This window comes from Coturnix japonica, chromosome 4 (genome assembly GCF_001577835.2).
Source record: "Coturnix japonica isolate 7356 chromosome 4, Coturnix japonica 2.1, whole genome shotgun sequence".
NCBI lineage: Eukaryota > Metazoa > Chordata > Aves > Galliformes > Phasianidae > Coturnix > Coturnix japonica.
This window is the reverse complement of record NC_029519.1, coordinates 20,601,459-20,629,289: the sequence shown is the minus strand read 5'-3', so window position 1 is coordinate 20,629,289 and position 27,831 is coordinate 20,601,459. Positions and strand designations below refer to the sequence as shown.

Here is a 27,831-nt window from a genome sequence, read left to right as displayed (position 1 = left end):
TACTCTTTTGTTACTTCATAGAATCATCGAATGGCTTGGGTTGGAAGGGACCTGAAGGATAATCAATCTCCAACCCCCCCTGCCACAGGGACAGCCACTTCCCAGAAGCTATGCTGGTGTTAAGGGATTTGTGAATTGAAGTAGAAGTTTGGTGTAAATAAACAGCTGACTTTATAATTGATACTAGGTAAGATAGAAGCTGTTATAAGGAAGGTATGTTGTAACAGTAATTGTGAAAGGTCTCAGAGTGTGTGTGAGGGAGGAGGAAAATGTTAGCCAGGATTTCTTCTGTAGGCAGCACCTGGGTAGAAAGTTTGTTGGAAGCCAAAGTTCCCAGAGAAGTGGGTTAGTCTGGCATGAAGAGGTCTTCTCTGAATAAATGTAGGAAGGATTTTTGGTCCTAATATAGTACCCACAGCAATTATTTTATACAATTGGCACAAGAGTTGTTATTATCAGGCATAAGCATAAGTGCCTAGAGCTAAATCAAAACTGTAAGGCTTTTGTTTCTAAATAGATCAACTGAGAGTATCAAATGTGGAGTTAGGTTTTTATGAAAAGTGTTTATGAGACGGATCCTATGTTGTTTCTGTAAATTCAGCAGTGTTAAACAATCATACATGTTTCAAGAGTGATTTTGGGATGCCTTGGAATTATATATCTTTGACAGTGCACTAGATTATTTGGCATTGCATAGTATGGTTGTCTAAATAGAAAATGTTGGTGAAAGTATGAGGCTGAATTTGGTCTGTAACACATGCAGACCTTCTGCAAAATATAAATGCAGTAACACTAGATAGACATTTGGCTTTCTACTTTAACTCCCATAGTCTGATCTAAATCTTTCCCTCAATTTCATTTCATAGTTATTTTTCTGCCTGACATATTTACATGGGAAGAAGGCTTTCATCTGTTTTCATGAATTATGTAGAGAACTGAGTTAGCATGCAAAGGTGGAAAAAGCTTTATGTTCAAAGACTTTACTGCAATCATGTGCTAACAGTAGAAGCTCTCTCATTGGAAAATAATTAAATTTTTGCTGTGATTTTATTGTGGTGAAAATCTAAAAGGGGGAGATCAAGGCAATCAGTTCTAAAACGGGGAAGGGCTCTGCAGGCTGGAAGCAAAGCAGCACAGAGTGTTGTCAGACTTGTTCTGGAGCTATTATTGCACGTGACCTGTTGAGTCTGCACTCTGTAACATTTTAGCTCACACTTGGGAGACATGATGATATATTCTTTGGCAAAAGGTGCACAGACAATGAGCTTGACAGTTGCATGGAAAGTTTTCATACACTTCCATATTATATGTTATCTTTTGTGCCTGTTATCAGTTGTGCAGTCCTTTAAATTGTGCGCTTATATTTAGAAGTAGTTATTTTTTTATTTATGCCTTCTGTTACTTGTGCACATACTTTTCATCTTTTTCATCTTTTTGTTATCCTATACCAGTAGCCTCAGATTATTTCAAATTAAGATTTCTAAGTGGGATGTTATATCCTTAGAAATGAGACACTTAGCTTTTATAGGAGAATCTTGAAATATGCATGAAACATTCAGACTGTTTTAGAAATAGCTCAGGGCTTTACAGGTTGGGGTGAATGTTAAATGTCCTTTTGGTTGTTCTGTGATATGCAGACTTTAGGATGTGTAAATGCAGCTTGTTCAAGCAGCTATGTGGCTTAAACTTGGCAGCAAACTGTATTTTTATGATTTTAGTTATTCTGAAATTATTTAATAATTACACATTCTATTGTATGCATGCTGTGCAGAAGTGTATGTTAAGGTGTGTCAGTTCTTAGTTAAAATTCTCAACCATTGTTAAAATTGTTTAAAATTTATCAGAATAAGGTATTAATTAAAAATATATATATATTCTAGTTACTAAGTGAATGAAAAAAAGGGATTGGGTTCCTGCTAAATTGTTAAATATCAATATATATCAGGTAGTTTGTGTAAATGAAAATGTTTTTATGGTGATATGGGTGCTACTTCCAGGTGTATGATCAAGTAGGTTCTATTTAAAGTCATCTGCTATTTCAGTAATTTAAAAATACCACCGTACATGGATAAACTATTTGAGTTTGTGTTACTTCTCTTTTGTTTTGTTTTTCTAATGCTCGAATATTTAAGAATAAGCTGAGATACAAATTCTGCATTGTTTACAGATAATGGGAAGTTTACAAGTCTCCCATGATGCCAGCAAGAGCATCTGAGTTCCCAAATTTATCCATGAAAATAATGAATAATTTTATTGTATTATACCCCACTTTCTTTAACCACAGGAATTTCCAGAGCAATTCAAGTAAATGGAATTTTTGAAGAAGAAAAATAACCTTTGTCGAAAAAGGTAAACTAGTATAAAAGGTCAACTTTTTTTTTTTTTAATTCTTACTTGAGTGGCTATAAACATGCCCTGGAAGTTTGGCAAGGAGCTGAGGGTTGTGCAGGGTAGCTTCTTCTTTTGTTCTTAAAACAGACTTAGACTTCAAAATAAATCTGCTTTTCAGAAAAAGGTGATGTAGGAAAATGTTTCTAATAACAGGGTAGCACAGGACTTGTAATGAATGCTGGTCATAGCTTTTACTGGGACCATCAGCAGGCACATTCTATTAATTCTTGTATTTCCTGTATTACAATAACTTCATTACAATTATGCAGCTATGTAGCCATACCCGCATAGCAGGTTTCAATTTATGTGTGAATGGAATAAATGAAAGCAAAATAACCATCAACTCAAATCATTCATGCTGAAGCTTTACATGCAATGTGCAAGTTTGCATTAATGCTTTTTATATTGATACTCAAATAAATGGGACTTTTGCATGTTGTTTTCTCTACTGAAAATAAAGTCTGAATGAATAAACAGGGGCACCATTGCATTTGGTTGAAAACAGTAAGCAGAATGCTGAGCACAGATTGAAGATAACACACAGATGTACAGATCTTCACATGTCCTGTTCTGGAGTCAGTGGCACAACAGTCAGTTTGTATCAGTACAGTCTTGCACATAAGCTAACAAGATTTTCATGGAAAATATGAAAACATATTTTCTCACTACCTTTTTATTTGTAGCCAAAGGAAGACATATGATCAAATCAGAATGTGCTTCTTTCAGGTGCTACAGCTGCCATGGAGCTTGTCCATTTAGTGAAGATTAAAGCATGGTTTTCTTCATCTTTCCCCTCCTCAACTCCCCCCCCCCATCCCCCAAAATTTTGTTCTGCAAACATATGATGGTCTTATGTCTGATGTGGGGTAGTCCAAACCATGCAATTAGACAAAAGCTTGTAACTTATAGCATACTAGTGAAATTCATGGTGTTACGAAGTCGAAGGAGATGTATATATTTTTTCACCTTTCAGTGGGACATTGTCTAACTACTGAGAACCCTGTGTCTTGCATGAATTTACTCTGCATATACTTTAGGCCCCCAGATTTTGTGCAAACTTTGGCATATCTCAAGTTTTCCCATCCCTGGTGATCTACTGCAAAAGTATTTATACTTAGTAGATATCCCATCTCAGACTTCATTTTTGCTAATCTAAAGCAGTCAAACTCTTTAAGCCACACTTGGAAAGCACACTTTCCATTTCTTTAATGATTCTCCTGGCCTTTCTGCCCTCATTCCAGCCTCAATTAATATTTCTTATGTGACTGTCCTTGACTGTGCCATTCTGCATGTGATCTCATCAGGGCACAGAGCAACAAGGATAACATTCTCCTGATACTTTTCAAAAAGCATTCATCTTTCTTTTATTACCATTTAAGAAAAGAAGTATAAGGAAAACAGTCTCTGAAGATTTTGAATTAAAAGTTGCTTATACAAACTACTGTGCAAAAATGAACGTATCATTTAATAAGAGAGGAATTGCAATTCTAATCTTGAACAGGAGGAAGATTTCAGGAAAGTAAAGAAGCAAATTTTTTAGCTAGAAATTCATTATTTTGTGTAGTAGAGATGGAAGCTGAATGTTCAGTAGTGGTTTTCTACCTTAGGTGATAAAAAAAGTAGTAAGACTAGTACAAAGCCAATTTGTTTACCACTGAAAAGTACTGAAATGTAGCAGTAGACCATACATAGTATAAAACTATCTCTACTGAAAAAAATGGCCAGTATGATCTCACTGGGAGAATCAGAAGGCTCTAAAATCAAGTTAGTTCAGAACTCCGCAGGAAAGGAAACTAGTTTTTGGAAGTGTACTGTGATCAAGCCTATATCTAGCAACAATAAAAATTGATTCCCTGTTCAGTGTTCAGAATAGCATAAAAACAGGACTTTTTTTTTCCCTTTCTCCCCATTCTTTCTCATTGCTGTTGCTTAACTGCCTGCAGAATAAGATCTGCTGCTTTAAAAATCTGTAGCTATGTGTGTACACAGAAAATTAAGGATAACATCTGGGGGTTTAGTTTCTGGGCTTTGCATCTCAGAGCTAATACGCTTATTGTCTGCTACTTTACACATATAAGTATTTTTAGATGGCAATATACAGAGCAAGAATATGATCTGTAAAGTGATATCTTAAGCAGAATGTGCAGAGATACTAGCTTTGAAACTTGGTAAAAGCTTTAAGTGTGAAGAGGATGCTCAGGTGCTATCAGAACTCTTCTGTTATTGGTCCGAGTATTGTAAATTGGGTGTTATTCTGTTTCTTATTGGTCTAAAAAATGTTTTAAATATCATATGACTACAGTCTTGGATATCTGTGTGACTGTGTTTTGTTTTAAAGAAAGGTACATTTGAATTCTACCAAATTTCTTATGGTTTAATGTGCATTCTTTTCTCCACTTGGTAAATGAAATGCATCTAAGTATCAAAGTGCTTAAGTAGTGAGGTCATGCTGTCAAAGGTGAAGCGTCCTGTGTTTGATACTTAGAAAGAAAGAACAAAAACTTCCCATAGATGGGTTTAGAATAAATGAAAGGCTAATTTAAATGACAGAAAGATGAGCTAGTCAGGCACTAAAACAGTTATCCAGATTTCTGCAAAGGACAACAAATTGGTCAACTAAATTTGTTCAAAAAATATAGACAAAGATCAAATGCCTCAGAGTTATATTGTATGGTGTGTTTACTGCCTTTTAACAGTTACTGTGTCTTTTTGCACAGCTTTTCTAATTCATTGAGTTTGGTTTGTTTATAAATAGTAATTTTTCAAAATAGAAAAATGAGAAAAGAATGAACCTCAAGAGTTTTTCTTAACTTGTTCTGTGAGGAGTAGAATCTGGACAAAGCAGTGGACAATGGTCTAAATTTCAAGTCTTTTTTCCAAGTGTTTTTATACGCGGGTTCTGTTTACTCACTGGGAATTTTCCCAAATATTGATGAATTAACAATTTATGATTGGATCACATTGATTTCTTCTGGATCTAACCTTCAAGCAGCCTGAATTCATGACAAGTTTTGACATTTACATAAAAAAAATGATCTCATAGTTTTCAGTGCTGTTGAGTTTCCAGGAACTATTATTCATGCTAGTGGGAGTAGTAAGAGCCGAGTCCATCCCAAAACCATTGTTTTACATTTGTCAGGATGTCTTCAAGCGCTGAATTAGTAAAATGTTAAAAGATAGAATGCTTGTACAGCAGCTCTGTTGAGTGATGCAAAATGTTCTCACGTATCCCTGTCTTGGTTATCGAAATGACAAATACCAATTTTATCGTTACCCATTTTATGTCTATTAAAGTAAGGCAAGCCAACTGATGGCAAATTGGAAGGATGGTGTCGAGGCAGTGCTTATTTAACAGCCGCTTACAGTATGGAACTAAGACATTTCACTTGTTCAAACTTTGAAACTGTTGCCAACTAATTCGATTTGATGTTCTCCTGTTCTTTTACTGATTGGTTGGAGATTCATTTCCTATCTGCCTTGCCTCTTATGGCTTTTTGTTCCTCTACTGCGTTTTGCCTCTGTAGTCCCACTTCCCGTTTGAACAGCTGTAGTTTATTTAACTGTTTTTTGTGTGGGCACCCTTCCATCTAATGACAGTACAAATTTTCTGGTAGGATCTTGATCTCCATGTGGTTGAAGGAAGAAAGGAATTAATGTGAATGCTAATTCATTTTGCAAGTTGCTGCTTGTAGTTACTTTTTACTGACCCTATCTTTTTATGTATATTCATCCAGGGAGTATATTTCTTTGTATTTTCGACACACAGACCTAACTTAGGCTTTTGTCTTTTCCCAACACAGACGTACTGAATGCAATATAAAAAGAATGGAGTGGAAAATTCTGAGATTCTCAACTTTTGAAGTGTGGGATAAATGCCTAAGTACTAAGGCAAAGAAAAAGCTCATCTCCAACAGCTCTGTGAGCCAAGATGCAGAATTCCATTTTGAAAGATTTGATCTCCAAAGAGATATAGGTGAATCTTAGCTATCTTCATAGGGATTAATGTTATTATTAATTTCTCTTCAGTTTTGAAAATGTTTATACATAGCTTAGAATGATAATGCTTTTTCTAATATTTGGGTTTGACTGTGTGTACCAATATGAAGAACTGCAGAGGTGCAGTCAGGTCACCAGCAATCCTAAAGCAAAATACAGAGAAAGAAATTAAAAAAGAGCGGCTTGCCTGTGCTAACTTAATTGACAAACTGTCTCACAAGTGACTTAATCATAGGAGGAAAAGAGGACAATAATAAGATAAGAAGATGCATTTTTCTGTGGTGGCCACAGATGAATTTGAAAAGATTATGGCAAGGGACCTTTGGAAGGAATGTGATTTTCTTTCAACTCCACTATGAAAATAGAATACAATACAGTGCATATATACAATACAATACAGCGCATTTTCTAGAAAGTCTTTGTTATGGCAGTTTATAATACATTGCAAATGCATAATTAATAAACTAGTGATACAGCAGTGAATGTTTATGTGACAAGTATGATTGTTGTCCAACTAAATTTATTGAAACCAGTAATTATATAAAACCTTTTAGTGGTAACTCTTTACTGCCAGATAATACCTACGGTGGTACATATAATTTTCATCCTAAAAATATAACGAGTTCTTGATTATATTTCTCTTTATTTCCTTTTTATGCTCTTTAAAGTGTGTGAGAGTAAAAGAGGAGAAGAAATTACCCTTAATTTACCAGATTTTTAATTGCCAAATATACAACTGTGTTTCTGTGGAGATCAGCACACAACTGATTCACTCACTGCTGCTGCAGATCCTGAGAAGGGAGCACCTTAATGGGTTATTGGGTGAACATTTGACTATACTGAATAGTTAAATAAGGTATGGGGATCATTTATTTTTGGCTGCAGTGAAGGTTACTGGTATCATAATGTTTACTCTCAGATTTCAGTAAGGATTTGTAAAAGACTTGCAACTTTTCATCCTCTGTTCATGCTTCACGTCATGTTTTCTCAGTGCGGTAAAAATACGTGTACCAATTACAGCCCCTGGAGAAGCACACTGAAAAACTGAACTGAAAAGCTAATGTAAATATGAACTCAAAGCTTTGTGCCCTGTGGCACACAAGGCTGGAATTTAGCTTGGAATGCAGTTTAGATTTGATTTGTGAAAAGGTGTTGCTTCTTTATAATTAAAGTGGAAGACTAGATCCTTGCTTCTGACAGGGTATCAGCTGTAGCATGGGGAGATCTTCCTTGCACCTTGCAGATCCTGCAGCTGGCTCAGTGCTCCTAGTGCTACTGATTTTTGCAGTGAAAGAACTACAACTGATTGCAGACAACCAATGACTTGTGTATGAGGAAACAGAGTATGAGAGAGTGGCTGCAGGATTATGAATATGAATGTCTCCTTCTCTGGAGATAGACAAGACCTGTCTGAACATCTGCCCTTATGACCTTCTTTTGGGAACCTGCTTTAGCAGGGCATTGGACTTAGTGATCACTGGAGATCCCTTCCAACTCCAACGAGTCTTTGATTCTGCGATTATGGCATTGCCCATTGCATGGAGGGAGAGCTGAGACATTTATATGGCTTTTCTCTCTCAGTTGCTTTGTATAAAGAGTACTTTGCCATATAGGTATTTTACATCATGTAGGTCTGACCTATTTTATCTATATAATACTTAATGTTCTGTCTTTTATCTAGATCTGCTGAGCATACTTTAATTCAATTTATCTAGGAAGCATAATCCAGGGAAGGATAGGATCTCACTCTGTGCTTACCAAGAATAGTGCAGGCTGATATAATTGGAGTGGCTAAAATGCCATGTTCACCAGGAATGTGATTGTCTGCCTCTGTGTGAACTACAGAGAGAAAGCTGCCACTGTCCATTCCAGCTAGATAATGGGTAAATCGTACTCACAGTTTTGTACTTCCCATTTGTTGCAGTCCCGTAAAACTAGCAGTAAAAAGGCAGAAAACAGTAACAGGATTTTATTAGATTTAAATAAATAAATATGTAATTTCACGTTAGTAAGCATCCAGTGGTTTTAAAAGAGAAGTCATCAAGTAACTATTGCAATTAGGGATTAGATTTTCCTTTTTTATTGTTAGTAAAATTTCTTGTGCTAATCACAATATAAGTTTATGTTCCTCATCATAGTAGTTGACATCACATTGAGAAGTTCTGTCCATTTGTCCTTGTCTTCCCTTCTCAGTCTCTAATGTAGCTGAGTTATGTGCTGTAGCACCTGGCTGTATTACAGTTCAGTGGCTGTAGCACAATCTACTTGCTTTGAATGCAAAAGGTTAATTTTGTTTCAGTGTGAATTAAATCTAGATACTGACCTTTACAACTGGGAAAACAGATAGAATTATAGCTTAATGAACCATCCATCCGGGATACGTATTTGAAACGTGCTCAAGCAAGCACAGATTTTTTGCAGTACTGGGAGCCACATAGGAATAGTGTATCACTGATATCCAGAAATATTATAATTATTCAGAATTAGATGAAAGAAAAAGTATATTATTGAAGTGATGAACCATATAGCTGAGCTTGGAAAGAATGAAATTTACCTTAAATTGTAATACTGAAATTATGTCTTCATAATTTGTGTTTATTGTGAAATGGGAACAGAGGAGAAGATACTGAAGTTCTTTGTTTCTCTAATTACATTTTTGGTGATCTTTTCTGCTTCCTGACTCTGTAAGACAGTGTTAAAACTATGTTCTTTGAAATTAAGGTGTATGCATCTAAATCTTACAAGAAACTCAACTTTGGAAGCAAGTGAAAAAATTGGTTCAATACCTTTAAGCCTGAAATTGAATGTCTATTCCTTTACCTGAGGCTCTTCTCTCTAATTTTTCTTCCCCAGTGTCTCCGATTGTGAAAGTGCCAATTTGCTTGTTTATATCAATAACAGATAAGAATGCTCTTCTTGTCAGATGTGAAAAAAGTAAATTGGAGCTAAAGATGTTTTTTAGATCTGGCAGTCACTTGGATGCCATTTGCATTCTTATGGCCATGAAAGACAAGGTAGAACTGGTTCTCAATTATGTGAGAGATGCATGTTGTTGAGGATGCTCTGCATGCTTCATACTGCAAACTGTGGATCACTGCTGGAGATGAGTGAGCCAAATCTTCAATAGAGCTGGTTCATGGTTGAGACTGCCTAAGTTATCAGATAAATATCTGCTTCAGGTATAAATGACAAAGCGTCATTTGTTTTCTTGCAATAATAAAACTGTACTGGAAGTCCTTTCCAACACAGCCTGCTAGAAATCCAAAAGCACTGTCAGGCTAAGAACATAGAGCATTTATTATGCTGAAGATTTGTCGTTCTCAAAAGAGAGAAGGTATGGTTGGTTAGAAAACAACAATAGTGATTTGTATGCAACTTTGTTTCATACTACTTGTGACTAAGTGGCACTCCTTGGTGAGAAAGTACCTAAGAGAATAAAATGGGATCAAACAAATTTCATTGTTGCCTGCAGTAATGAAAAAAAAAAGAAAAAAGGCAAAGCAGAAGGTATTAACTGATATTAAAGACGATAATTAAAATGTTTCCTGAATGAGGGACTAAATTTCAGCAGTGTTTTTAACAACTAGAGCCAATGCATACAGACAAACATAAATGCATAGAATATTGTGTGCAAATACTGGAGTAAATTACAATGTCAGGATGTTGCTCCCAACTCATTAGTTTAAAATCTATGCAGTAATTAACAGTTATGAATAAAATAAATATAGCCTATTCTATATTCTGGGAAGTAGCTATTTATAGCCACTCTGGGAAAGTTTGAATTATCGTCTGTCCTAATTATGCCAAGGACTTTTTTATTAGGTTTGAAGGTCTGACTGGGACTAATTAACAACTGCTTACAGTGTCTTTACATTATAGCTAATCAGATAATTTGGCAGAGCCTCTTTTTATATTTCAGTTTTATTTTTCTGTTCTTCCATTTATTAGTCACATCTGGATTATTAAATAGTGCTATCAACAGTAGAGTCTTCCCTTGTCTTAAGTAAGGCTTTTTCTCTCTGTAGAGCAGTCTTCTCATTATCTCTTTCCCCCAGACTTCCTTTTTTTCTTCCCCTTGGTGTTTCTCTTTCCATCAGATGTATTTGTCAGAAAGAGGTGTCATGTACTTGCCTGTCTCTTAAGTCATCTTAGAGATGAATATGTAGGTTTCAACTGTCTGGGAGGAAAAGCTCCATAAAAGGCCTCTGTTATGAACATTTCTGACTTGCTGTTCAAGTCTGCTTAGAAATATGTGTATTATAAGTAGCATGGGTTCCACACTTGTTTTTATTTACGTTATTGTAAGTAGAAAATAAGATCAAAATTTAGCCATTTAATTAAACATGAATGTTGCTGTAAAGAAAAAACATCAAAAAACAACTTTGTATAATGTTTTCCCTCTACCCTCTAGCTGAATAAATGAATATAAATTACTAGGCAGGCTTTGAGTGCTAAGAATAAGCCCAATTTGGCTGTAAATTATCCAACACCCCTTCACTACTGAATATATGGAATGTTTAAGGAGGACTAAAAAAAAGACAAAATGAAATAACTATGGCCTTGATGCTGAGCCTTGCTGACATAAAATAAAGAATGAAATGAAAATCCAGCCGTTGTCACAGCAGCTCTACTAAGTAGAGTGTGAGTAGATGACGCATTTCTGAGTTTTTGCTGTAGTGACCCTGTATTAGTTTGTCACGATATTCTTTATGACAAGTTTCAGTAACTTTACAGATGCCAGTCAGATAGAGGTTTCTTGTAACAAAATAATTGTTTCTGTAATGGAGTTCTGTGGTGACATATATGGAAAATTCCTGGACTGAAAGTTGATTTGTGGCCTGTCATTTATGGAGGATCAAATAATGTAGAAATAAGATTTGAACAAACTTTAGAACTAGTTCTGAAGCAGAGGGAAATTCATTGCCTTTTTTAATCTGAAGCTGTCTGATTCTTCCAAATGTTTCACATATTGGTATGAATAAGTGTATCATTCAGTGAGCTTTCATGAGGAGCTTTGTTGAAAATAAATATTCGACAGATCTTTGTCATCCAAGCACAAAACGTATTTTGCTTTGACATTTAGACAAGGGGTTGTAACATTTAAATTTAAGCTGAAAATCACAGACTATCTAATTGAATAAATGAGTATATAATTAAACAATGAGCCACAAATTATCTCTGATAATTTAGCTATTAACCTCAGTTAATCTAACATTAAGATGTACGTTGGGATTTACAGAAGAGAGAGGAAAGTTGCTGATAAATCAGTCTGTGAAATCTATGTGCATCTTGGATTCATGTGGTATGACATGTTCTAATATTTTTTGTTTTCAGTTTTTTTATTTTAGGGTTTCAGACATACTAAGGCTGGTGTGGTGTTTTAGGCCTTTGAATCTAGGGCTACAGGTACACAATTTACTCAGCTGGTAATATTTCTGATTTTGTGGCTGCCTCTGGCATTCACAATCACCAGGGCTGAAGCTAAGTTCTCTTAATCCCACATCTATTTAATGTCACTGTTTTCTGTGAGCTATTCTTACAAGTCCATCTAGATTATGAGATGCAAGTTTGCTGCATGGACAACATGTCACAAGTGAGATCTGTAATAATGAGTAGTTTGTTGTCCAGTTCTCTTTCTGTTGATTTTTTTCGTAGCACTTAGAGTAGAAAAATACTACTTTGTACTTAAGCACATCCACGAATCTACATTCTATCTTTCTGGTTTTGCCACGGGCTCCTTTTAAGGTACTATAATATGAAGAATGGAAGTGCACTGGAATGCTTGTTATCATATATCACTTATATCCTTATTCCATCATAGTATCTTTTGAGAGGATGTAGAAAGTACTGTTCTAATTTATATAAGTGTAAGTATAGTGAGCCAGTATATAAACCTATTTTTTAATTTTGTTTTGAAAACTGTTTTATGCAATCTTCTGATAGTTTATTCCTGCAAAGCAATAATGTATAGTTTGCCAGGAAAACTAGATTTCTAACACTGATAATAGGTGTAACTAAATTGTTCTTGCCACTTATGGAATTAGGACTCAGACTACTGCATTTTTTTACATTAGTGTGACTGAAAGAAGAGGTTGGCCAAGATGTTGCATATTAACTCTAATAATTATAGTTTGAGTTAGCTTGGGGGTAGCAATGTGTTATACCTCAAAGCATTCTACAAATTAGCTGGAGAATAATTTAGAAATTACAACTTCTTGAAATCTTGGGCTTAAGAACACCAAAGTGCTGCAGCAGCATTTTGTAATCTATGTATTAAATCTTAGATCAAGAACTTAATTTTCTTCATAGTTTTTTTTCCAGTTCTTGTTGAAGTTTAGCCTGAATACTGAGTTAGTGTGGTCAGTGATTATAATAACATGAGACTATGAAAGAGAGAATACTTTGACATAATGGAAAGGGAATGGGTGAGTTGAAAGACAAACCATTTTGAATTTTTATGGAAATAGTATTTATGCTGTAATGTGTTAAGATTCTGACCTGTCACATATGCCTAATGTTTGTGATATATAAGTACCATATATCAATATACTGTGTTCTGGAATTAATTTCCATGTTGTTTAGCTCATTTCCATTCTTTTTTTTCTTATTCTGCTGTCCTGGGCTACCAGTACCTATTGAATGTCTAGACAGCCTTAAGAGGACTGGGAAAAATGTGATTTCCTTTCATTTTCCCTTTTACTTGGGGAAGTTTGAGGTTACAGTTTATAGAGACAATGATGACTTAAAACCTGTAATCAGATAAAAGACATATAAAAATGGTGATAGATGAACATACAGCATGTAAACAAGGCATTTCTTTTATAGCTCTGTTTTAAATTAGCTACTTTCACTTCGTATATTTAATTAGTATCTTGTCCTTTGATAAATATTTGGCTGTTAGACAAGTTCTTGGCCAGACGGAGCCTTTAATCTCTGGTATTAATTGGCTGAGATCCAGCAGATCACAGTAACTGGCAGCCAAGATAGTGGCCTTTGAATTCTGGCCTGTGGAAGAAATTAGTCTATCTTTTCATTAAAGAATTTGAATATATTGATACTTAACAAATAAAAACTGGAATGCATATCATACTGTGAATTAAAGTTTGGATGACATGGTCCACAGACAATTGTCTGTATCTATTTTTAAAAAAGCAAAAAACTAAAAAATTTTGGACTTACCACCAAAAGTGTTCATACAAGACAGGATCATTGCATGGACCAGATGTTTGGGGAAACATTTCAACAGATGAGGAATGGATGTCTTACATAGATGAAAAAAGTAATCAGCTTGATAATTGAATTGCCTTTGATTGGAGTTCAATATGGCAATGAAAAGATTGTCATCTTCATCTTAATGAGGGAGCCCATGAGTGAGCTTCCTCAGTCATACAAAAAAGCTAAATTTTATTATGTACTGTGAGCTTTGGAAAATACAGTATCTATAATTCAGTTCCTGATAGCAATGAATAAAAATCACTGTTTATTGATCAGAGATGAAAATGATTAAATATGTTATCAGTAAGTGACAGAAATATGTGTAAATAATAGATCAAGAATGCTGCAGTGAAGTTTGTGTTGCATTTTTGTTCATCATAGAAGAGAGATAAACTGATATTTTGATCTCATTGTGAAAAGGATTCTGTTTCACTTTCTTTTTCCATAGGTCAGACCTAATTAAAAGTAATTATATAGTGTGAATATAAGTGATAAGTAAAAACTTGCCTTATTTCATTGTCACATTGCCTTATTATTGTCACTGGACAATATTTGAAAGAGATATGTTTAGTAACATGTATGTCACACCTATGTAGCAGTGATAAAACAACATTGAACTGACAGTCAGGTATTAGGAAAACAGAGTGGCTGACAGTCAGGTATCAGGAAAACAGAGTGGCAAATTATAAGCTCCAGACTATTTGTTATATTTGTATGCAGAGAGGGGGAAAAGAAAAAATAAAAATGGTGGTTGTCTTCATTTTCTGTAGCTGAGTAATACCAAGGAAAAATGATTTTAAAATAGCATTTGCAATTTTCATAGGTGAGATATCTTTACCAACAATACCCAAACACATTTCTCATAACATGTCTCTGGTAATAAGTGAATGTGAATCATGTATTAGTGCAATCATGCAGGCTGTATATCATTGCCAGGTGATTTAGATACTAGCTACCAAGTAGAGGGTGGTTTTGACATGTGGAAATCTTTCTTAAATTCTATCAGTTATAACTGAAGCACTCTGATTAATATAGTAAAATGATAGACATTAAATAGGCGGTAGTTAGACACTGATATTATAATAACAAAACTCTCTATTTTTGCTGAAGTATCAGCAAAGAACAGAGTAACAAAGATGTTAGGAAGGTGTCTGTAGCATGAGATTTAATTGTAAATGTGACAGATGAATCTTCTATAGAAACTATATATCAGAGAAGTTAGAGTCTTGTATTGGAGTATGTACAGACTCAATATTTTCTGGCCATGAAGTGGCAGTAATGAATTGATGCAATTACTCTCCATCCCCGCAGAATACTCTTTTGAATCTAAGGAGCATAGTCTTTTAAATACTTTTATGCATAGGGAAAAATTTACTTTTTATGTCATTCCGTATCGTGACATGACAGGTAAAATTAATGCTATTTTTGTACATTTATTGTTTATTTTATCTCTTTTACTTTTCTCTTTAATTTGCTTTTTACTGTTTTGGTTTTTTTTTTTCTTTTTAAGAATAATCTTTATTTAGCTATTAATAAATAAATAGCTTCTCCAGATTTAGTTAGTTACATGATCTCTCACTGCATTTCTCATTTAATTCTATCTGTAAGTAGTATTCCATTCACCTTTACTGTAGTTAGGTATAGTAGATTAGATGTCAGGGGGAAGTTCTTTACAGAGAGGGTGGTGAGGTGCTAGAACAGGCTGCCCAGAGGCTGAGGATGTCCTGTCCCTGGAGGTGTTTAATGCCAGGTTGGATGGAGCCCTGGGCAGCCTGATCTAGTATATGATTCAGTAGCTGGCAGGCCCTGCCTGTGGCAGGAGGATGGAACTTGATGATCCTTAGGGTCCCTTCCAACCCAAGTAATTTTGTGAATATATGATTGCTATTGCAGCCAAAGGAGTCAGGGGATATGGCAAGTAATGCATCTCTACACGAGTCTTCTGAATGGCAACCCAAAAGCCCACTAATAGGGAAGTTGCTATATGATGGCTAGCTACTCTTCTACCCATATGTATGCTATATATTGTGCAGATAGAATGGAAAATAAGCAACTTATAGGATAGTACTTCTAGGTAACTGCTTTATGTCTTTATGTCATGTTGGATTAAATTGTTTCCACAGATGATAGTCAGAATGGCATGTCTGAAGTGCTTTTGGCTTCCTAGGAAACTTTATTTATGATGATCACCTGTTTCTGTACAGCAGTGGTGTATAGTATAGACTGTCAGTCTGCTAATGTTAACCTTCTATGTGGGCTTTTTGTCTAGTGACTTTGTAGATGGTTTGACATTAATGTTGAACTTCTTAGTGAATAAATCTTATATAATTTATCAAAGTAGTGAGTTATTTGCTTCAAAAGAAGAGAGATCAATTATTTCTTACATTAAAAAAGAAAGGAAAGAAAAATTGATCTTTTTTTTTATCACTTATTTCCATCCTCTCAATATATAACCTCTCAAATGTAAAATAATACTCAATGTATGGGAAAACAATCTTTATTATCACTGTTTAGCAAGCCTGCAAGAAAAACAATCTTCAGTGCAAAAAGTTATTCTTCACTGATGTTAAGAAGATAAATCAATTGTTCTTAATGATATATTTCATAAAAAGAAGTCATTGTAATAGAAGTGCACAGGCATTCTTTAAAGACAAAATTTCAAGAGAAATAACTGTTCCATTCTGCATTTTCCTTGTATGAGCAATCATGTAGCTTCATTGTGAAAGTGAATGAGGAATTCAATCTTCAATTTGTGTTTAGTTCCTGCAATTTTTATTTATTTATTTTATCCTCCTTGAGATAAATTGCCATGAAATGCTGGAAATGGAGGATTATGACAAAAAGTGTTGTTGTTTTTTGGTCTTCAAAGAATGCCAGCATTCTTTCTCTCGATTAGACCATTCAGCAGATGGCTGGTACTTTGCAGTTTGGATGCTGGGAATTGTCAGTTGGAGGATCTGGAGCTTGCTGCAACTGAAGTAATGGAGATATATGCCATAGTGAAGAATGCATCATGTGAAAATCCTGGAGAGCTGCAGCCAGGGAAAACAGAATTTAGAAATGAATCTTTGACAGACAATTAAAAGAAAGGAAGTTAGACTTTCAGAGTTCACAACACTGTCAGAAAGTACAAAGTATTTCTTCAGCCTTAGTGATGGAGGATAAAGATTGCATACTTCCAGCTGGGAGTTTCTCAACTACGAACCCCATCCATATTTCCTAGCGGTGAAAGGGGAATTAATTTCATGGGTCTATAACTTTGATTATTTTGAGCTCAAATCTGAGCTTCTCTGAACATTAACCCAGAAAATATGAAGTATATTTTTAATGGATATATATGAAGATATTCAAAAGTGTATATATTGAATATTGTCTAGGAAGTATAAGAAAATGATAATTTATTACGCATATATGCCAAAGCTACAGTGCATAACATATCATAGAAGTAACAATAAAATGAAAGAATATGTCAGGTCAGGAATCATCTGGTTCAGTTTCCTGCTCAAAGCAAGGCCAACCTCAAGGACAAGGTAGAATGAATGCCTTATAACTTTAATTTTTCCTTTCCAGGAAGAATTAAAAAAGAACAACAACAAAAAAAGATACTCTTGACAGTTTAACCTGAAAGTGTTTAAATCCTGAGAAGAAGCCTGCATATGAGAATAAAATGAGGAATGATGTATGGTCAGGTAGTTCAGTGATGCTAGTTTTCTGAGAGCACGAATACGTAGTGCTACTTACTGCTAGTGAAGATAAAGTAAAAAGAATGAAACATATTAATATCTCCTGTATAAAAGATCGATGATGCTAAAGGATGGAACAAAAACGTAAACTGCCTATGGTCTGGAGGAACAGAAACACAGTAGATAAATATGAAACAGCAAGTATGTTTGAAATTTTCTGTAGAGACTAATAAATTAGTGTGCAACTGTGTTTGTTTTTCATTTCTGTGTGTGCTTACTGGGGTTTAGATTGAAGTAACTATTTTAATGTAAAAATAGTTTACTAAATACTTTACTGATAAATTGCCTAAGCTTTTTTTTTTTTCCTTGTTTTTTCTACTTTTGTGTAACTGTTCTGTTCTACAAATTAACAGGGAAATGCCTATTTGTAGACCAAAAATGTGCATTAGAAATGTAGGAAATTTAAATGTTTTAATGGGCAGCTCCTGTATTTTTCTTTCACTCTTTAAATGAAAGATGAGGAGAGATGAATCATTATAAGGGTTTTCATTGACGTATACATAGGAAATTACTGCCTTATTTGTCTGCCTGCTACAGTGATGCATGCATAGTGAATTAAACTGCAAGGGTGAACACTCTGCTTTGGTTTTTGTGCCCCTCTCCCAGTACATAATCTAATAGTCTTGGATGAATGATATCTGATTCAACTAGGTAAAAATACATCATTTTGTTTTTATAAATGTTTCTCTTCAGTGCTTCAACCATATTTTCATTGCTGAGAGAAGCATTTCTATAATTATCATAAGATGACATGAATTATTTTTTTAACTGAATTAGTATTATTATTTTTTAACTGAAATAGTAATATATTCAGCTGAAATACTGAATTTATTGTCGGAGAAGCATAAATATTGATGATATAATTGTACCACTGCTTCACTTCTTCATTTGAATTACCAGAGAGAGCTGGGGGGGAGAGGGGGGAAAGGTTGTGCTGTAGAAATGTAGTTATTCGACATATACTTCCTTAGTGGATGTCAGACTCTTGCTTTGCTGTGTGTGTGCAATTTTTGTGGAGATGAGAGGATGGAAGAGTGAATGTTAAATTGAACCATATGTACCAGTAGCTACAATTTTTGTTCATCAAATATGTCTGGCCACAATGTCATATATAGTGCTGTTTAATCTTCCTGAATGGCAAGTTCAACTTCTTGAGTAGGTCTGTGTCCAATGTAAGTTGGTGGATTTTATTATTTGTCACACTGTGTTTCTGTTAATACAAGAGTAGCAGTTTTCATGACAGGCCACGATGATGCATTAATCAAAATGCTGTTTAAAAAAATCACAACTACCAACAAAAGAGGATGACAGTAATTAGATGTTAACATTCCTTTCTTGCAGCATGTCTTTCTGCTATACTGGTGTAAGTCGCCTAAATATTGTAATGGTTTGGGTGTTGAACTGTCTTCCTGTACAGTTGGTGACCAAACAGAAAGCAGAGAAACTGTATATTTGCAATCACAAGAAGAGTACTTCTTCTTAAGTAGAATTTGCATGGCATAATTTTTTTCATCTAATCATCTTTTCCAGAATGACAAATCCCCAGGGCGTTCCACAAGTCGATCAAGTAATATTTCAAAGGTATGTGAAATCTCTTGCCTTTATGAAAAATTCAAAAACCGCTAAGTAGATTAAACACAGTATAGTACTCTATTTAACTATATATGCATATTCAGATGTATTCTTTAGAGATGTGAAGTTTTATTTTTTTGCTGCATACTATTATGATTACCAAGTAAAATCCATCATAAGGAATAAATATCCAATTAGTCCTTACTGTGGTAGGTAGGACTAATAAGTAAATAACAAGTGCATTTTTTGCCTCCCTTCTTCAGTTGCTAAATCTTACATTAACACTTGGCTTAAGGCAGAATTACCTGTTGATGTTTCTCTCTCTGCTCCACCCACTCAAATAACAATATGTGTTATGTGTGAATTCTGAATTCCTTTTACAGGGATTTGTGCTTTGATGAAGTTAGGACTTTATATCCAGATGTTTTTAGTTTCTAGGTAATAGAGAAGGGAAAACGTAAGGAACAGTAAAATGAGATTTGGACCGCAGTCCTTTGTAATCCCATTTTTGTGTGTTTTTGGTTCAGATGTGGCTTAAATCTATTCCAGAAAGCCAGGATTTAGAGGAGGTAAAAGCTCAAAACTTACTATCTTGGAATCCCAATCTTTTTATCTGCCATGTTTTATGTTCGCATTTGAAGATGAAATATTTTGCCTCCAGTGTAATATTTTGCCTCCCCTACAACATTGTCAGCAGGGTGCACAGGAAAATGTTTACTTTGCAGAGCCCTATAAAGAAAAGATTTCTTACCTAAAGAAACTAAGGGTATCTTAGGTTCTGCTCATTTACACTGAGAAGAAAGAAGATTTTAAAAAGAAGGGAAGGATAAATGTGATTATATCTAGTCTGCTGTAGAATGTGGCTAAATCTCCTCCTGACTTGCCTTTTTTAAAAAAGTATGTATACTTTCAAACTTGATCTCAGTCAGTTATACGTGTTATTTTCAGTAAGAGTTTTAAATGCGTGTCTATAGATTTCAGTGGTATATGTTACACTGTACCAAATCATATATATATCCTTGCTAATATGAGACACAGCAGTGTCATTTATTTTGAAGTATCTTCTACAGAAATAAGTGTAGATCCTTATTAGAAGTGTTTGCAGCTTTTTACGTGGCATTTTAACGAGCTGGATTTTCATGCATGCAGTTAACTCAGTCTACTTCTGTCGTATGTGAAGCTACCTACTAGTGAAGCGTTTCTAATCACAGTATCACAGTCTCGTGTGGGTTGGAAGGGACCTTAGAGATCATCGAGTCCAACACCCGTGATTCCAGCCTCCTGTGTAGCAGAGCAGCACTTCTACCACTTGCGCCACAGGGGGTTCGAACCCGGGCCTCCAGTGTTGCAAAGTGGTGTCTTTAACCACTCCGCCACCGGAGGCGCACAATGTTTGATTGGAAATCTAGTTTGTAGTTTATTGTTTGATTCAAAATGCCTTTTTTTTTTTTTTTGTATGATAAGAGATTATGCATGTACGTGTACCTGGAAACATTTACTCTTTCAGGTTGCTATTGTATGTCACAAAATAATAGTAATGAATGCTGCATCCCAGAAGGATTCCAGATGATACAAGCTATGTTGCTATTTATTTATTTGTTGGTTGCATATGAAGTTCCTGGTCCAGAGCAGAGTAGACATTCCTTGTTAACACCAGATTTTGCATTACCCTATTTGTGAAACAGAATATAGCAAAGATTCTGCAAATACCATTTCCTATTTGATAATGCTCTTAAGCTGTTTGTTCATTCCACCCATGTTTTAGCTTTAGTGAGACACCCAAGGTTTGTAGAATATGCTCAGGCAATTCTACGTACTAGGTACATTAAGTCTGAATGGCATGGTATTACAGATTAAACTGAGTTGAGGGACACTGGATATTTTATATCTGGACATAATGAGAATGAATAGCTTTGGTTTCGTTTGCCATTTACCAGATACTATTTATTATGTACCTATTTAATCCATGGATTTTAAAATCCACCATTCCTCATGATGAGTAAAAATATCAACACTTAAGTCTTACAATTCACTTTTGCTGTCCATTGGGAGTGCCAGTATAGGATGTTTTGAAGACATCCCTGATAAGAAATTTCAGTAATCTAGGCAATTATGAGGATGGATTCTAATATGTTTAGATATAATTTCAACACATGATTATTTGCAAAGCCCAAAGTAAATAAAACAATAGCTGTTTTTATGCTCACTTTGAGTATTGGAAGGGTGCCTTACTAGCACTTCTTTATTGTGGGAGTTAAAGCATTTCTCCAGATGAATTTGCTCGTCTATCTCTGTGTTCTCCTCCAGCACATTTCTTTGACCACTTGTGTGGTAACCACTGAGTTGACTGCAGGCTTTTGAAAGTAATCTCACACAATTTTATACTCTCCATACTCTGCCTCTGCCATAGTGCTTCTGACTGACAGGCAGGTGTGGCTGCCCTCTGTGAATATCCATCTGGGATATTCACTCATTATCTTCTGCCTACACCTCATTAAAACTGCCCTAGGATTCCAAAAGCAATTCCTTGAGTTGGCTTTCCAAGCAAAGATGATAAGGAAAGTGTGTTGATGTCTGGCTTGTTTTGCACTTTTGGTAATAACCTAGACTTTTTCTATGGTCTCAACATATCAATAAACAGGTGGTCTTGCCTTCTTCCTGGCTAGTGCTGGGACTGATGGCTTGTATTTGGAACTGATCTCCATTTCATATTATCTTTCAGTGATGTGGTGGAACCTGAATTACTGAACGTGGCTTTCAAAGCTACCTATTGTAAAAGAAATAGAAATATTGGATGTGTGTCATGAACAAGCTTTCTTGGTTTATTTTTTTACTTTCTCTCCCACCCATCTCCCAGAATTAGTCTTAAGGACTGTTCTGAATTTCTGAATTAGAATTATTTTCTCTTGTTCATTAGCTCTTTGCCATTGGTTAGTCCTTTGTATTGTAGCTTTTCTCAATAAATTGTTTACGTGTAAGTAATTTAAGAGGAAATCTAGTCTAAGAAGGATCTGGTAGATTCATTTTTCTGTTGTGATTAACAAGTGGAAAACTTGTTGTGTTTGAATTGCAGCCCATAGAAGTTACGCTTGCATGTGTTTGTGAGGCTGCCTGGTTGCTTTAAAATCCTTTCTGGAAGAAACATTTCTAGCACGTTGTAATTATCTTTCTGCATGTAAAGTACAAATCAAGAGCTCTTTAGAGGAGAATTTCAAATTTCCAATTCTCTGTTGAGAGCTTTAGGCTTATTTTTCAGCAAACCTCAGACTTGGAGCAAATTTTTGTTTAAGCTCAAGTGTTTCTCAAAAGCAGGTGTCAGTACACTTCTTGTTTACCAGTCTCTGAAGCAGCTATGTAATAAAATTCAGTTAATTTACGTCAGTGAGATGGTTGTTTTGGAATAGTCATTGTTGTGACATTCATTAGTCTGATTTAATATATGAAAACCAACACAAAGTGAAAAAGGGCAAGAATTGGTTCCAGTGTATGTTTGTCTCCACTCTGTGCAATGATTTCTTATGTCGGGTCTGGCTACTCTCGGTGATATGAAGTTTTAGATGAAGTATGTATTGTTGCCAGTTTACTGTTTTGAGGTGCTCAAATTGTGAGAGAGGACTGTTCCAGGGTAACTGTTGGATGATGGAATCCTAAAGAGTAATAGCATGGCCCCTTGCATTTTTGATACAGAGGACTGTACAGCTGAAATCAGATCAATTTATACCATTCTTCCTATTCTTTGCCAGTCTCACACCACTAGTAAGTGGCGATTCTCTTCAGATTGCCATGGATTCCTTTTTTTCAGTCCTTTCAGAGTGTAACTCCTAGTTTACTCTTTATTTACTTTATTTTAAAATGACCTGGTAAGTTGGTATAAAATTGATGTGATGTTCTATCTTAACCGAACTGAGAGAAAACAGAGCTTTTAAAAAAGAAAATAAGCCAAGAACAAACAAGTCCTTATTCTTGTAAAGTGCAAAATGTCACCCTTCAAAAGCACTGTTACAATGAATAATATAATGTATACTGAACTGGCATTAAAATTTGAGTGTAAATGTTATCTTAGTCATATAAATGATTCCTCTTGCTCATAAACAAAATCATTATTTTCAAAGGTGGAGACTTGCTTAGCTCTTAACTCTCATTATGATTCTATTACTGTAGAAAACAACAGTGCAGAGCAAACAAGTTAGTGAAAAGTATTTTGTTCATCAAAATATAGAGTGGAAAAGACAAAAACAAGAATGAGATGCAACAGCTTAAAATTATTGCTGTTTTTTTCCTATTATATGCAAATGTATGACTTCTTTGACAACAATGCTTTGTGGCTTGTCCAAGGAATTCATTGTCAAGTTGCAGTAAGCTTAGTGAAAGGATACGGTTGACCTGTTTTAAACTAGTGCTCTAGTGAAAAGGAGTGCATGCAAAAAAACAGTGTACTATTTCATACAGATTCTGCTTTCTTAAGTCATAATTCTTACCAGTAGTTTGCACTGGATTTTCCTAAATGAACCTCACCAGCTCATCCAGATACAACTGGATATATATTTGAAATGTGTTAAGAACTGCACATTTTATGTCAGTACTGGTGTTCTTCGTGCATTATGCCTATTTAATTTCCACTTCTGTAGATGAAGAGGTGACAGTGTTTTGTAACCAATTTCAGCCCTGTCTTATGCAATGCAGTAACAGATAGATGAAGTAGCTATGATTTGTTTCCATTAGATATGGCATTCAAGTTATGAGATATGCTTACTGGCCAGTTTTTAACAGGAGCTACGATCTATAAATACCAACTCTGTATGTCCTGGAATTTGTTATGTCATTTATTTCTTTCACAGGGGGTGGCACACAGAAGCACATTTCAGGGCTATGTCCTGAAAATAATCCAATTAAGCAAACTTTACATCTGCGCTGACATGAAATATTCTTTTGCTTAAAGTCTGAGGCTTTTTGTACTGCAAAAAATATGGTGTCTTCTGTTTTTTAAAATGGGATGTTAAGGTTTCACTATCTTTTGGCTTAGTCATATAAATATTCTTTATGCAGCTCTTTCGCTCTGGGACATTTAGATCTCTTTCTTCTGTAGGGCCAGAATAAATAAATATTACATAGACACACCAGGTTGTTTGAATATAATGATGATATCCACACATGCACACACATGGGAGAATTGCAGGAGTGCCATATGATTGAAAGCTGTTTAGTTAGCATACAGAAATATTTTGAGGCTTTATGTCCTGGAGGTAGAGGGATATGTAGAAATGTACGCTCTCTTTGGAAGAAAAAAATCTAAAATATTGGCTGCTTTGGAAGTAAAATACTATAAAATCCAGTAGCAAGGAGGTGAATGTTTTGTGCTTCACCTTTCCTTGGGCAACATTTGTACTGAGCTCCTTGCAGACGGTCAAAAGCTGCTGGCTTCAGGGCTCTGCACCTTTTACAAAAAGAGCAGCTCCCTTTGGGGTTTCAGTTGCATAAATCAGTGAATCAATGAATAGTGTTTTTCTAGGAACTATATAATATTTTTTCTTAACAAAGTAATAATGCCTAAAAAGAATGAGGAGAAATACGAATCAAAAGTATTGCAGAACTGCAGTACAAAGACTTAAGCAAACTGTAATCCAACTGATAATTCAAAGCCTATGTTACCAGAACTTCTGGGAAGAATGACTAGAATTGACTAGAATTGCTACCTATACAATAAAGGTCAACATAGCTCAGTGAGACAGAAGAAGAAAAAAAGAGTGGAAGCTTTTTGAATCTGCAAGTCGAATTTGTAATTGCCCTTACTTAGTTTCATTTTATTTATTTATTTATTTTTTAAACAACAAGGTAGACTTTGCACTTGTGATTTTGATTTTACTTTGGTGGCAAGTAAGTCTGCTTTAGTGGTTTAGATTTCAAACCGTTCTATAACAGGATCTCAGTGAGTTTCAGAGGAGCTGAACAGTTTCAGTCAGCACAATCATAACTATATTTCATTTCTTTCTTTCTGTGTTACTTTTTATTTATTCTGTGCCTTCAGAGGCTGATGGAAGGAGGGGAAAGGAGAAAAATAAAATACCTAGAGAAGAAGTACGCCAAAAAGAACACAAAACCAAACCTTGTTGTGAAAGTAAATGTAACAAATTGAGTTACCAGTTCCTTTAATGGTTGCTGGAAAGCCATCAGTCAGACAGTAATGATGTCTAGATCTGAATGCAGGAGCTCCATTCTGAATTACTGAAGGGGGAAAGAAAAAGAGCATAAGTTTCAATTCCAAATGGAAATGGGATCTCAGAAGACATGTTATAAGATACACCTGGCTGTAAGGTTAGGATTTGAGCCTGAGTTATTTCAACCATGTTTTTGATCTTTTTAGACCTGAGAAATTACCTTATTATCTTACAAACTTTTAAAAGTTTATAAACTTATAAAAGTTTATGAAGACTGATGTGTTATATAAAAAGCTACACTGTTTACCAAGTAGGATTTTCAGGTGTAAATATGCAGACTGGATCTCCTGCTGAGCTTTATTGCTGTGCAAACTGCTATAATCTTCTAAGGTATCTGTTCCTTGGGGTACCATTATTTTAATAGGATAAAGCTTCAGCTTTTTAACTGTATTAGCAGGTGGGATCTGGAGGATTCTGTGATGCATTGCTGCTATAAAGCACACTTAGTGCGAGCATAAAAGCATTAGTCATGTTCCCTGCCTGCCCTACCTCCGCCAATTTTCTGTGACTTTCTACCCAAGTGGTGCTGTAGGCTGAGCAGCTTTTTGAAATGCCTCTGGCCTTCCTTGTTCAGAACAGAGGCATTAGAAGATTCGTTAACCTTTCGGGGGGGTATTTGTGAGGCCATTTGATGTCAGCTGGATTGTTATTTTAAAGCCTACCTCTGTTCAGACACGAATGCTTTGCACTTGTAAAACATCTCTTTACTGAGCTCTTCTGTTAGTTGCAAAGAGCCCTTTGCTCATAAAGAAGAGTACAATCCCTGTTCCTGGTCTAGGTTCAACATGCAGTGCTAAGCAGTAGTTGGTCAGTAAGGACCCTCATTGTCTGTTATTAACTGGGAACTTCTATCAGATTCTGGATATCCATTACAAGGCAACATGGGTTTTTGCAGCATTCCTTTAACACGGAGACATGAGTGTGACATTAGATTCCCATTGGGTGAAATGAATGATTATCTTGCTTGCCCTGAAAATGCCACATTTTATCAATATTGTGTTTGAAAAATGTATGTCCAACTTCTGTTGAACATATTGAAAATAATTATGAATAAGCACCATCACATGTTTATTAACTGGATTGCATATCCTTGATGCATCTCAACTGGCCAAGAAAGCAGAAAGCGGTGACTGAAAATATCTACCGACAACATTTTTGAATTGCCAAGCCAAATCAGCTGGAGTTGGATTATTCCTCAGGTTTCTTGTGTTGGTGTCATAGAGAGATGAGATGCCTTTCTTACAGCATTGTGAGACAACTTTGTTTTGAATTATCACCCTTAATTATGCTGCTGGTATAATTTATTTATAATAAAACTAGTACAGTGCTAGTTTAGTTTTGCCATTCTAATGAGCTGCACAGTACTGCTGTCTGAAATAGACATCAGCTCAAGGAATACTGTTTCTAAAAGAATTCACTGTTCAGTCTACCAAGTGGAATTGGAATCCACAGCATCAATCTGATCCCTCTATTCAACAAATACAGTATCTGAAAATATTCAGTGAGCTAAATAGTCATATAGCAATGGGATGGAGATTCTGACAATGAGATCTGTGTGCCTGAGACTGTTCCCATCATCTGTTATATATGCATTCCCATAAGAGCTCATTATCTAGATGGATACAGTATGAGCAGACCATATACAAATGATCATGGTTTGACCGATACACCTGTAAAATAAACTTGATACCACATACAGAATTTTGTATTTTGTTACTGAGACCAGCACTAAAGATGATTAAAATACAAAAAGCATATATTATGAGTGGGGGTGATGAACTTGTTCGGTACTGCTTTTTGTAGCAGCACAGTGCATCAGGCAGTCCAAGGCAGCAGCAAGTTAATGATGTGTGCAGTGCTGTGCTATGTCAATGCAGGTCATGCTGTCAGAATGTGGGTGGGTTGAAAGTGCAAAGAGATTTGGGGTAAAGCTCTGGAATGGTCTTCCAGCTGAGCTGAACTTCACATGTTTTTCAAAACAACTTAAGTCCTTAAGTGTGATTACAATCATGTGGTAGCGCGGGCAGACTTGACAATAACAGGTCTTTCCAATTCTATATAGTTTAGAGAGATAAATCTGGAATTAGATGTAAAATAAGACCCTTCCCACAGTGCCTGCAAGGCACAAAGGTTCTACTTGTTAACATTTTCAGTTTTGGAAATCACTCCATAGCTCATTTTACCATAGCTTCTAAAGCTATTGTAAAGTAGATAAAATGATTTGTATTTAAAAGTTGTAGAAGCCTGCTGAACGGAACATGATTTGAGATGAGAACCTGAGTTATCTCACGCATAACTTGGCATGTTGGAGTTCTCTTGCTTTGTTTCTGAGTATTGAGTCTGCCCATAACCTTTCTGCCTGCTCAGACATCAGGTTTGCTCCAATATGGATTAAATAAGCAAAAAGCATTCATCTCTCAGGAATTTGTTGAAAATTGTTTTAGAAGAAAAGAAACCGTTCTTTGAGTTACGTGCAACTGAACAAAATGTAATTATGCCAGTGCAGGGGAACTAGAAAGTAAATGTGACTGAGCAGGGCTGAAACTGTCCAGACCTCTGTGCAGCTGAGAGTGAAATGTAAGATTTAAGCAATCAAGCTGCTAATGTAATTTTTGTCATAAAATAATTAGATTTCCACCTGTCTCCAGCCCCAAATAATAAGTGTAAAAGCTTTTCAAACAATTTGTTTTAATTCTTGG

At 35.4% G+C, this 27,831-nt stretch overlaps 1 protein-coding gene and 1 long non-coding RNA gene across 8 annotated transcripts in view; both read left to right on the top strand.

The window, feature by feature from the left end:
- MARCHF1 (membrane associated ring-CH-type finger 1) overlaps positions 1 to 27,831 on the top strand; it is a 195,752-nt gene that overhangs the window by 130,624 nt on the left and 37,297 nt on the right. For all 7 annotated transcript variants that reach the window (XM_015860933.2, XM_015860932.2, XM_032443960.1 and 4 more), the window contains one exon: positions 18,876 to 18,926. Coding sequence is in view for 6 of the 7 variants with exons in the window: in XM_015860932.2 (XP_015716418.1) it covers positions 18,876 to 18,926 (51 nt within the window). In the remaining variant the exon portion in view is untranslated. The remainder of the gene's footprint in view (positions 1 to 18,875; positions 18,927 to 27,831) is intronic.
- On the top strand, positions 56 to 6,777 carry LOC107313038. Its single transcript, XR_001554751.2, has 3 exons — positions 56 to 187; positions 2,285 to 2,349; positions 6,192 to 6,777. It is a non-coding gene; the product is annotated as an uncharacterized LOC107313038 (long non-coding RNA).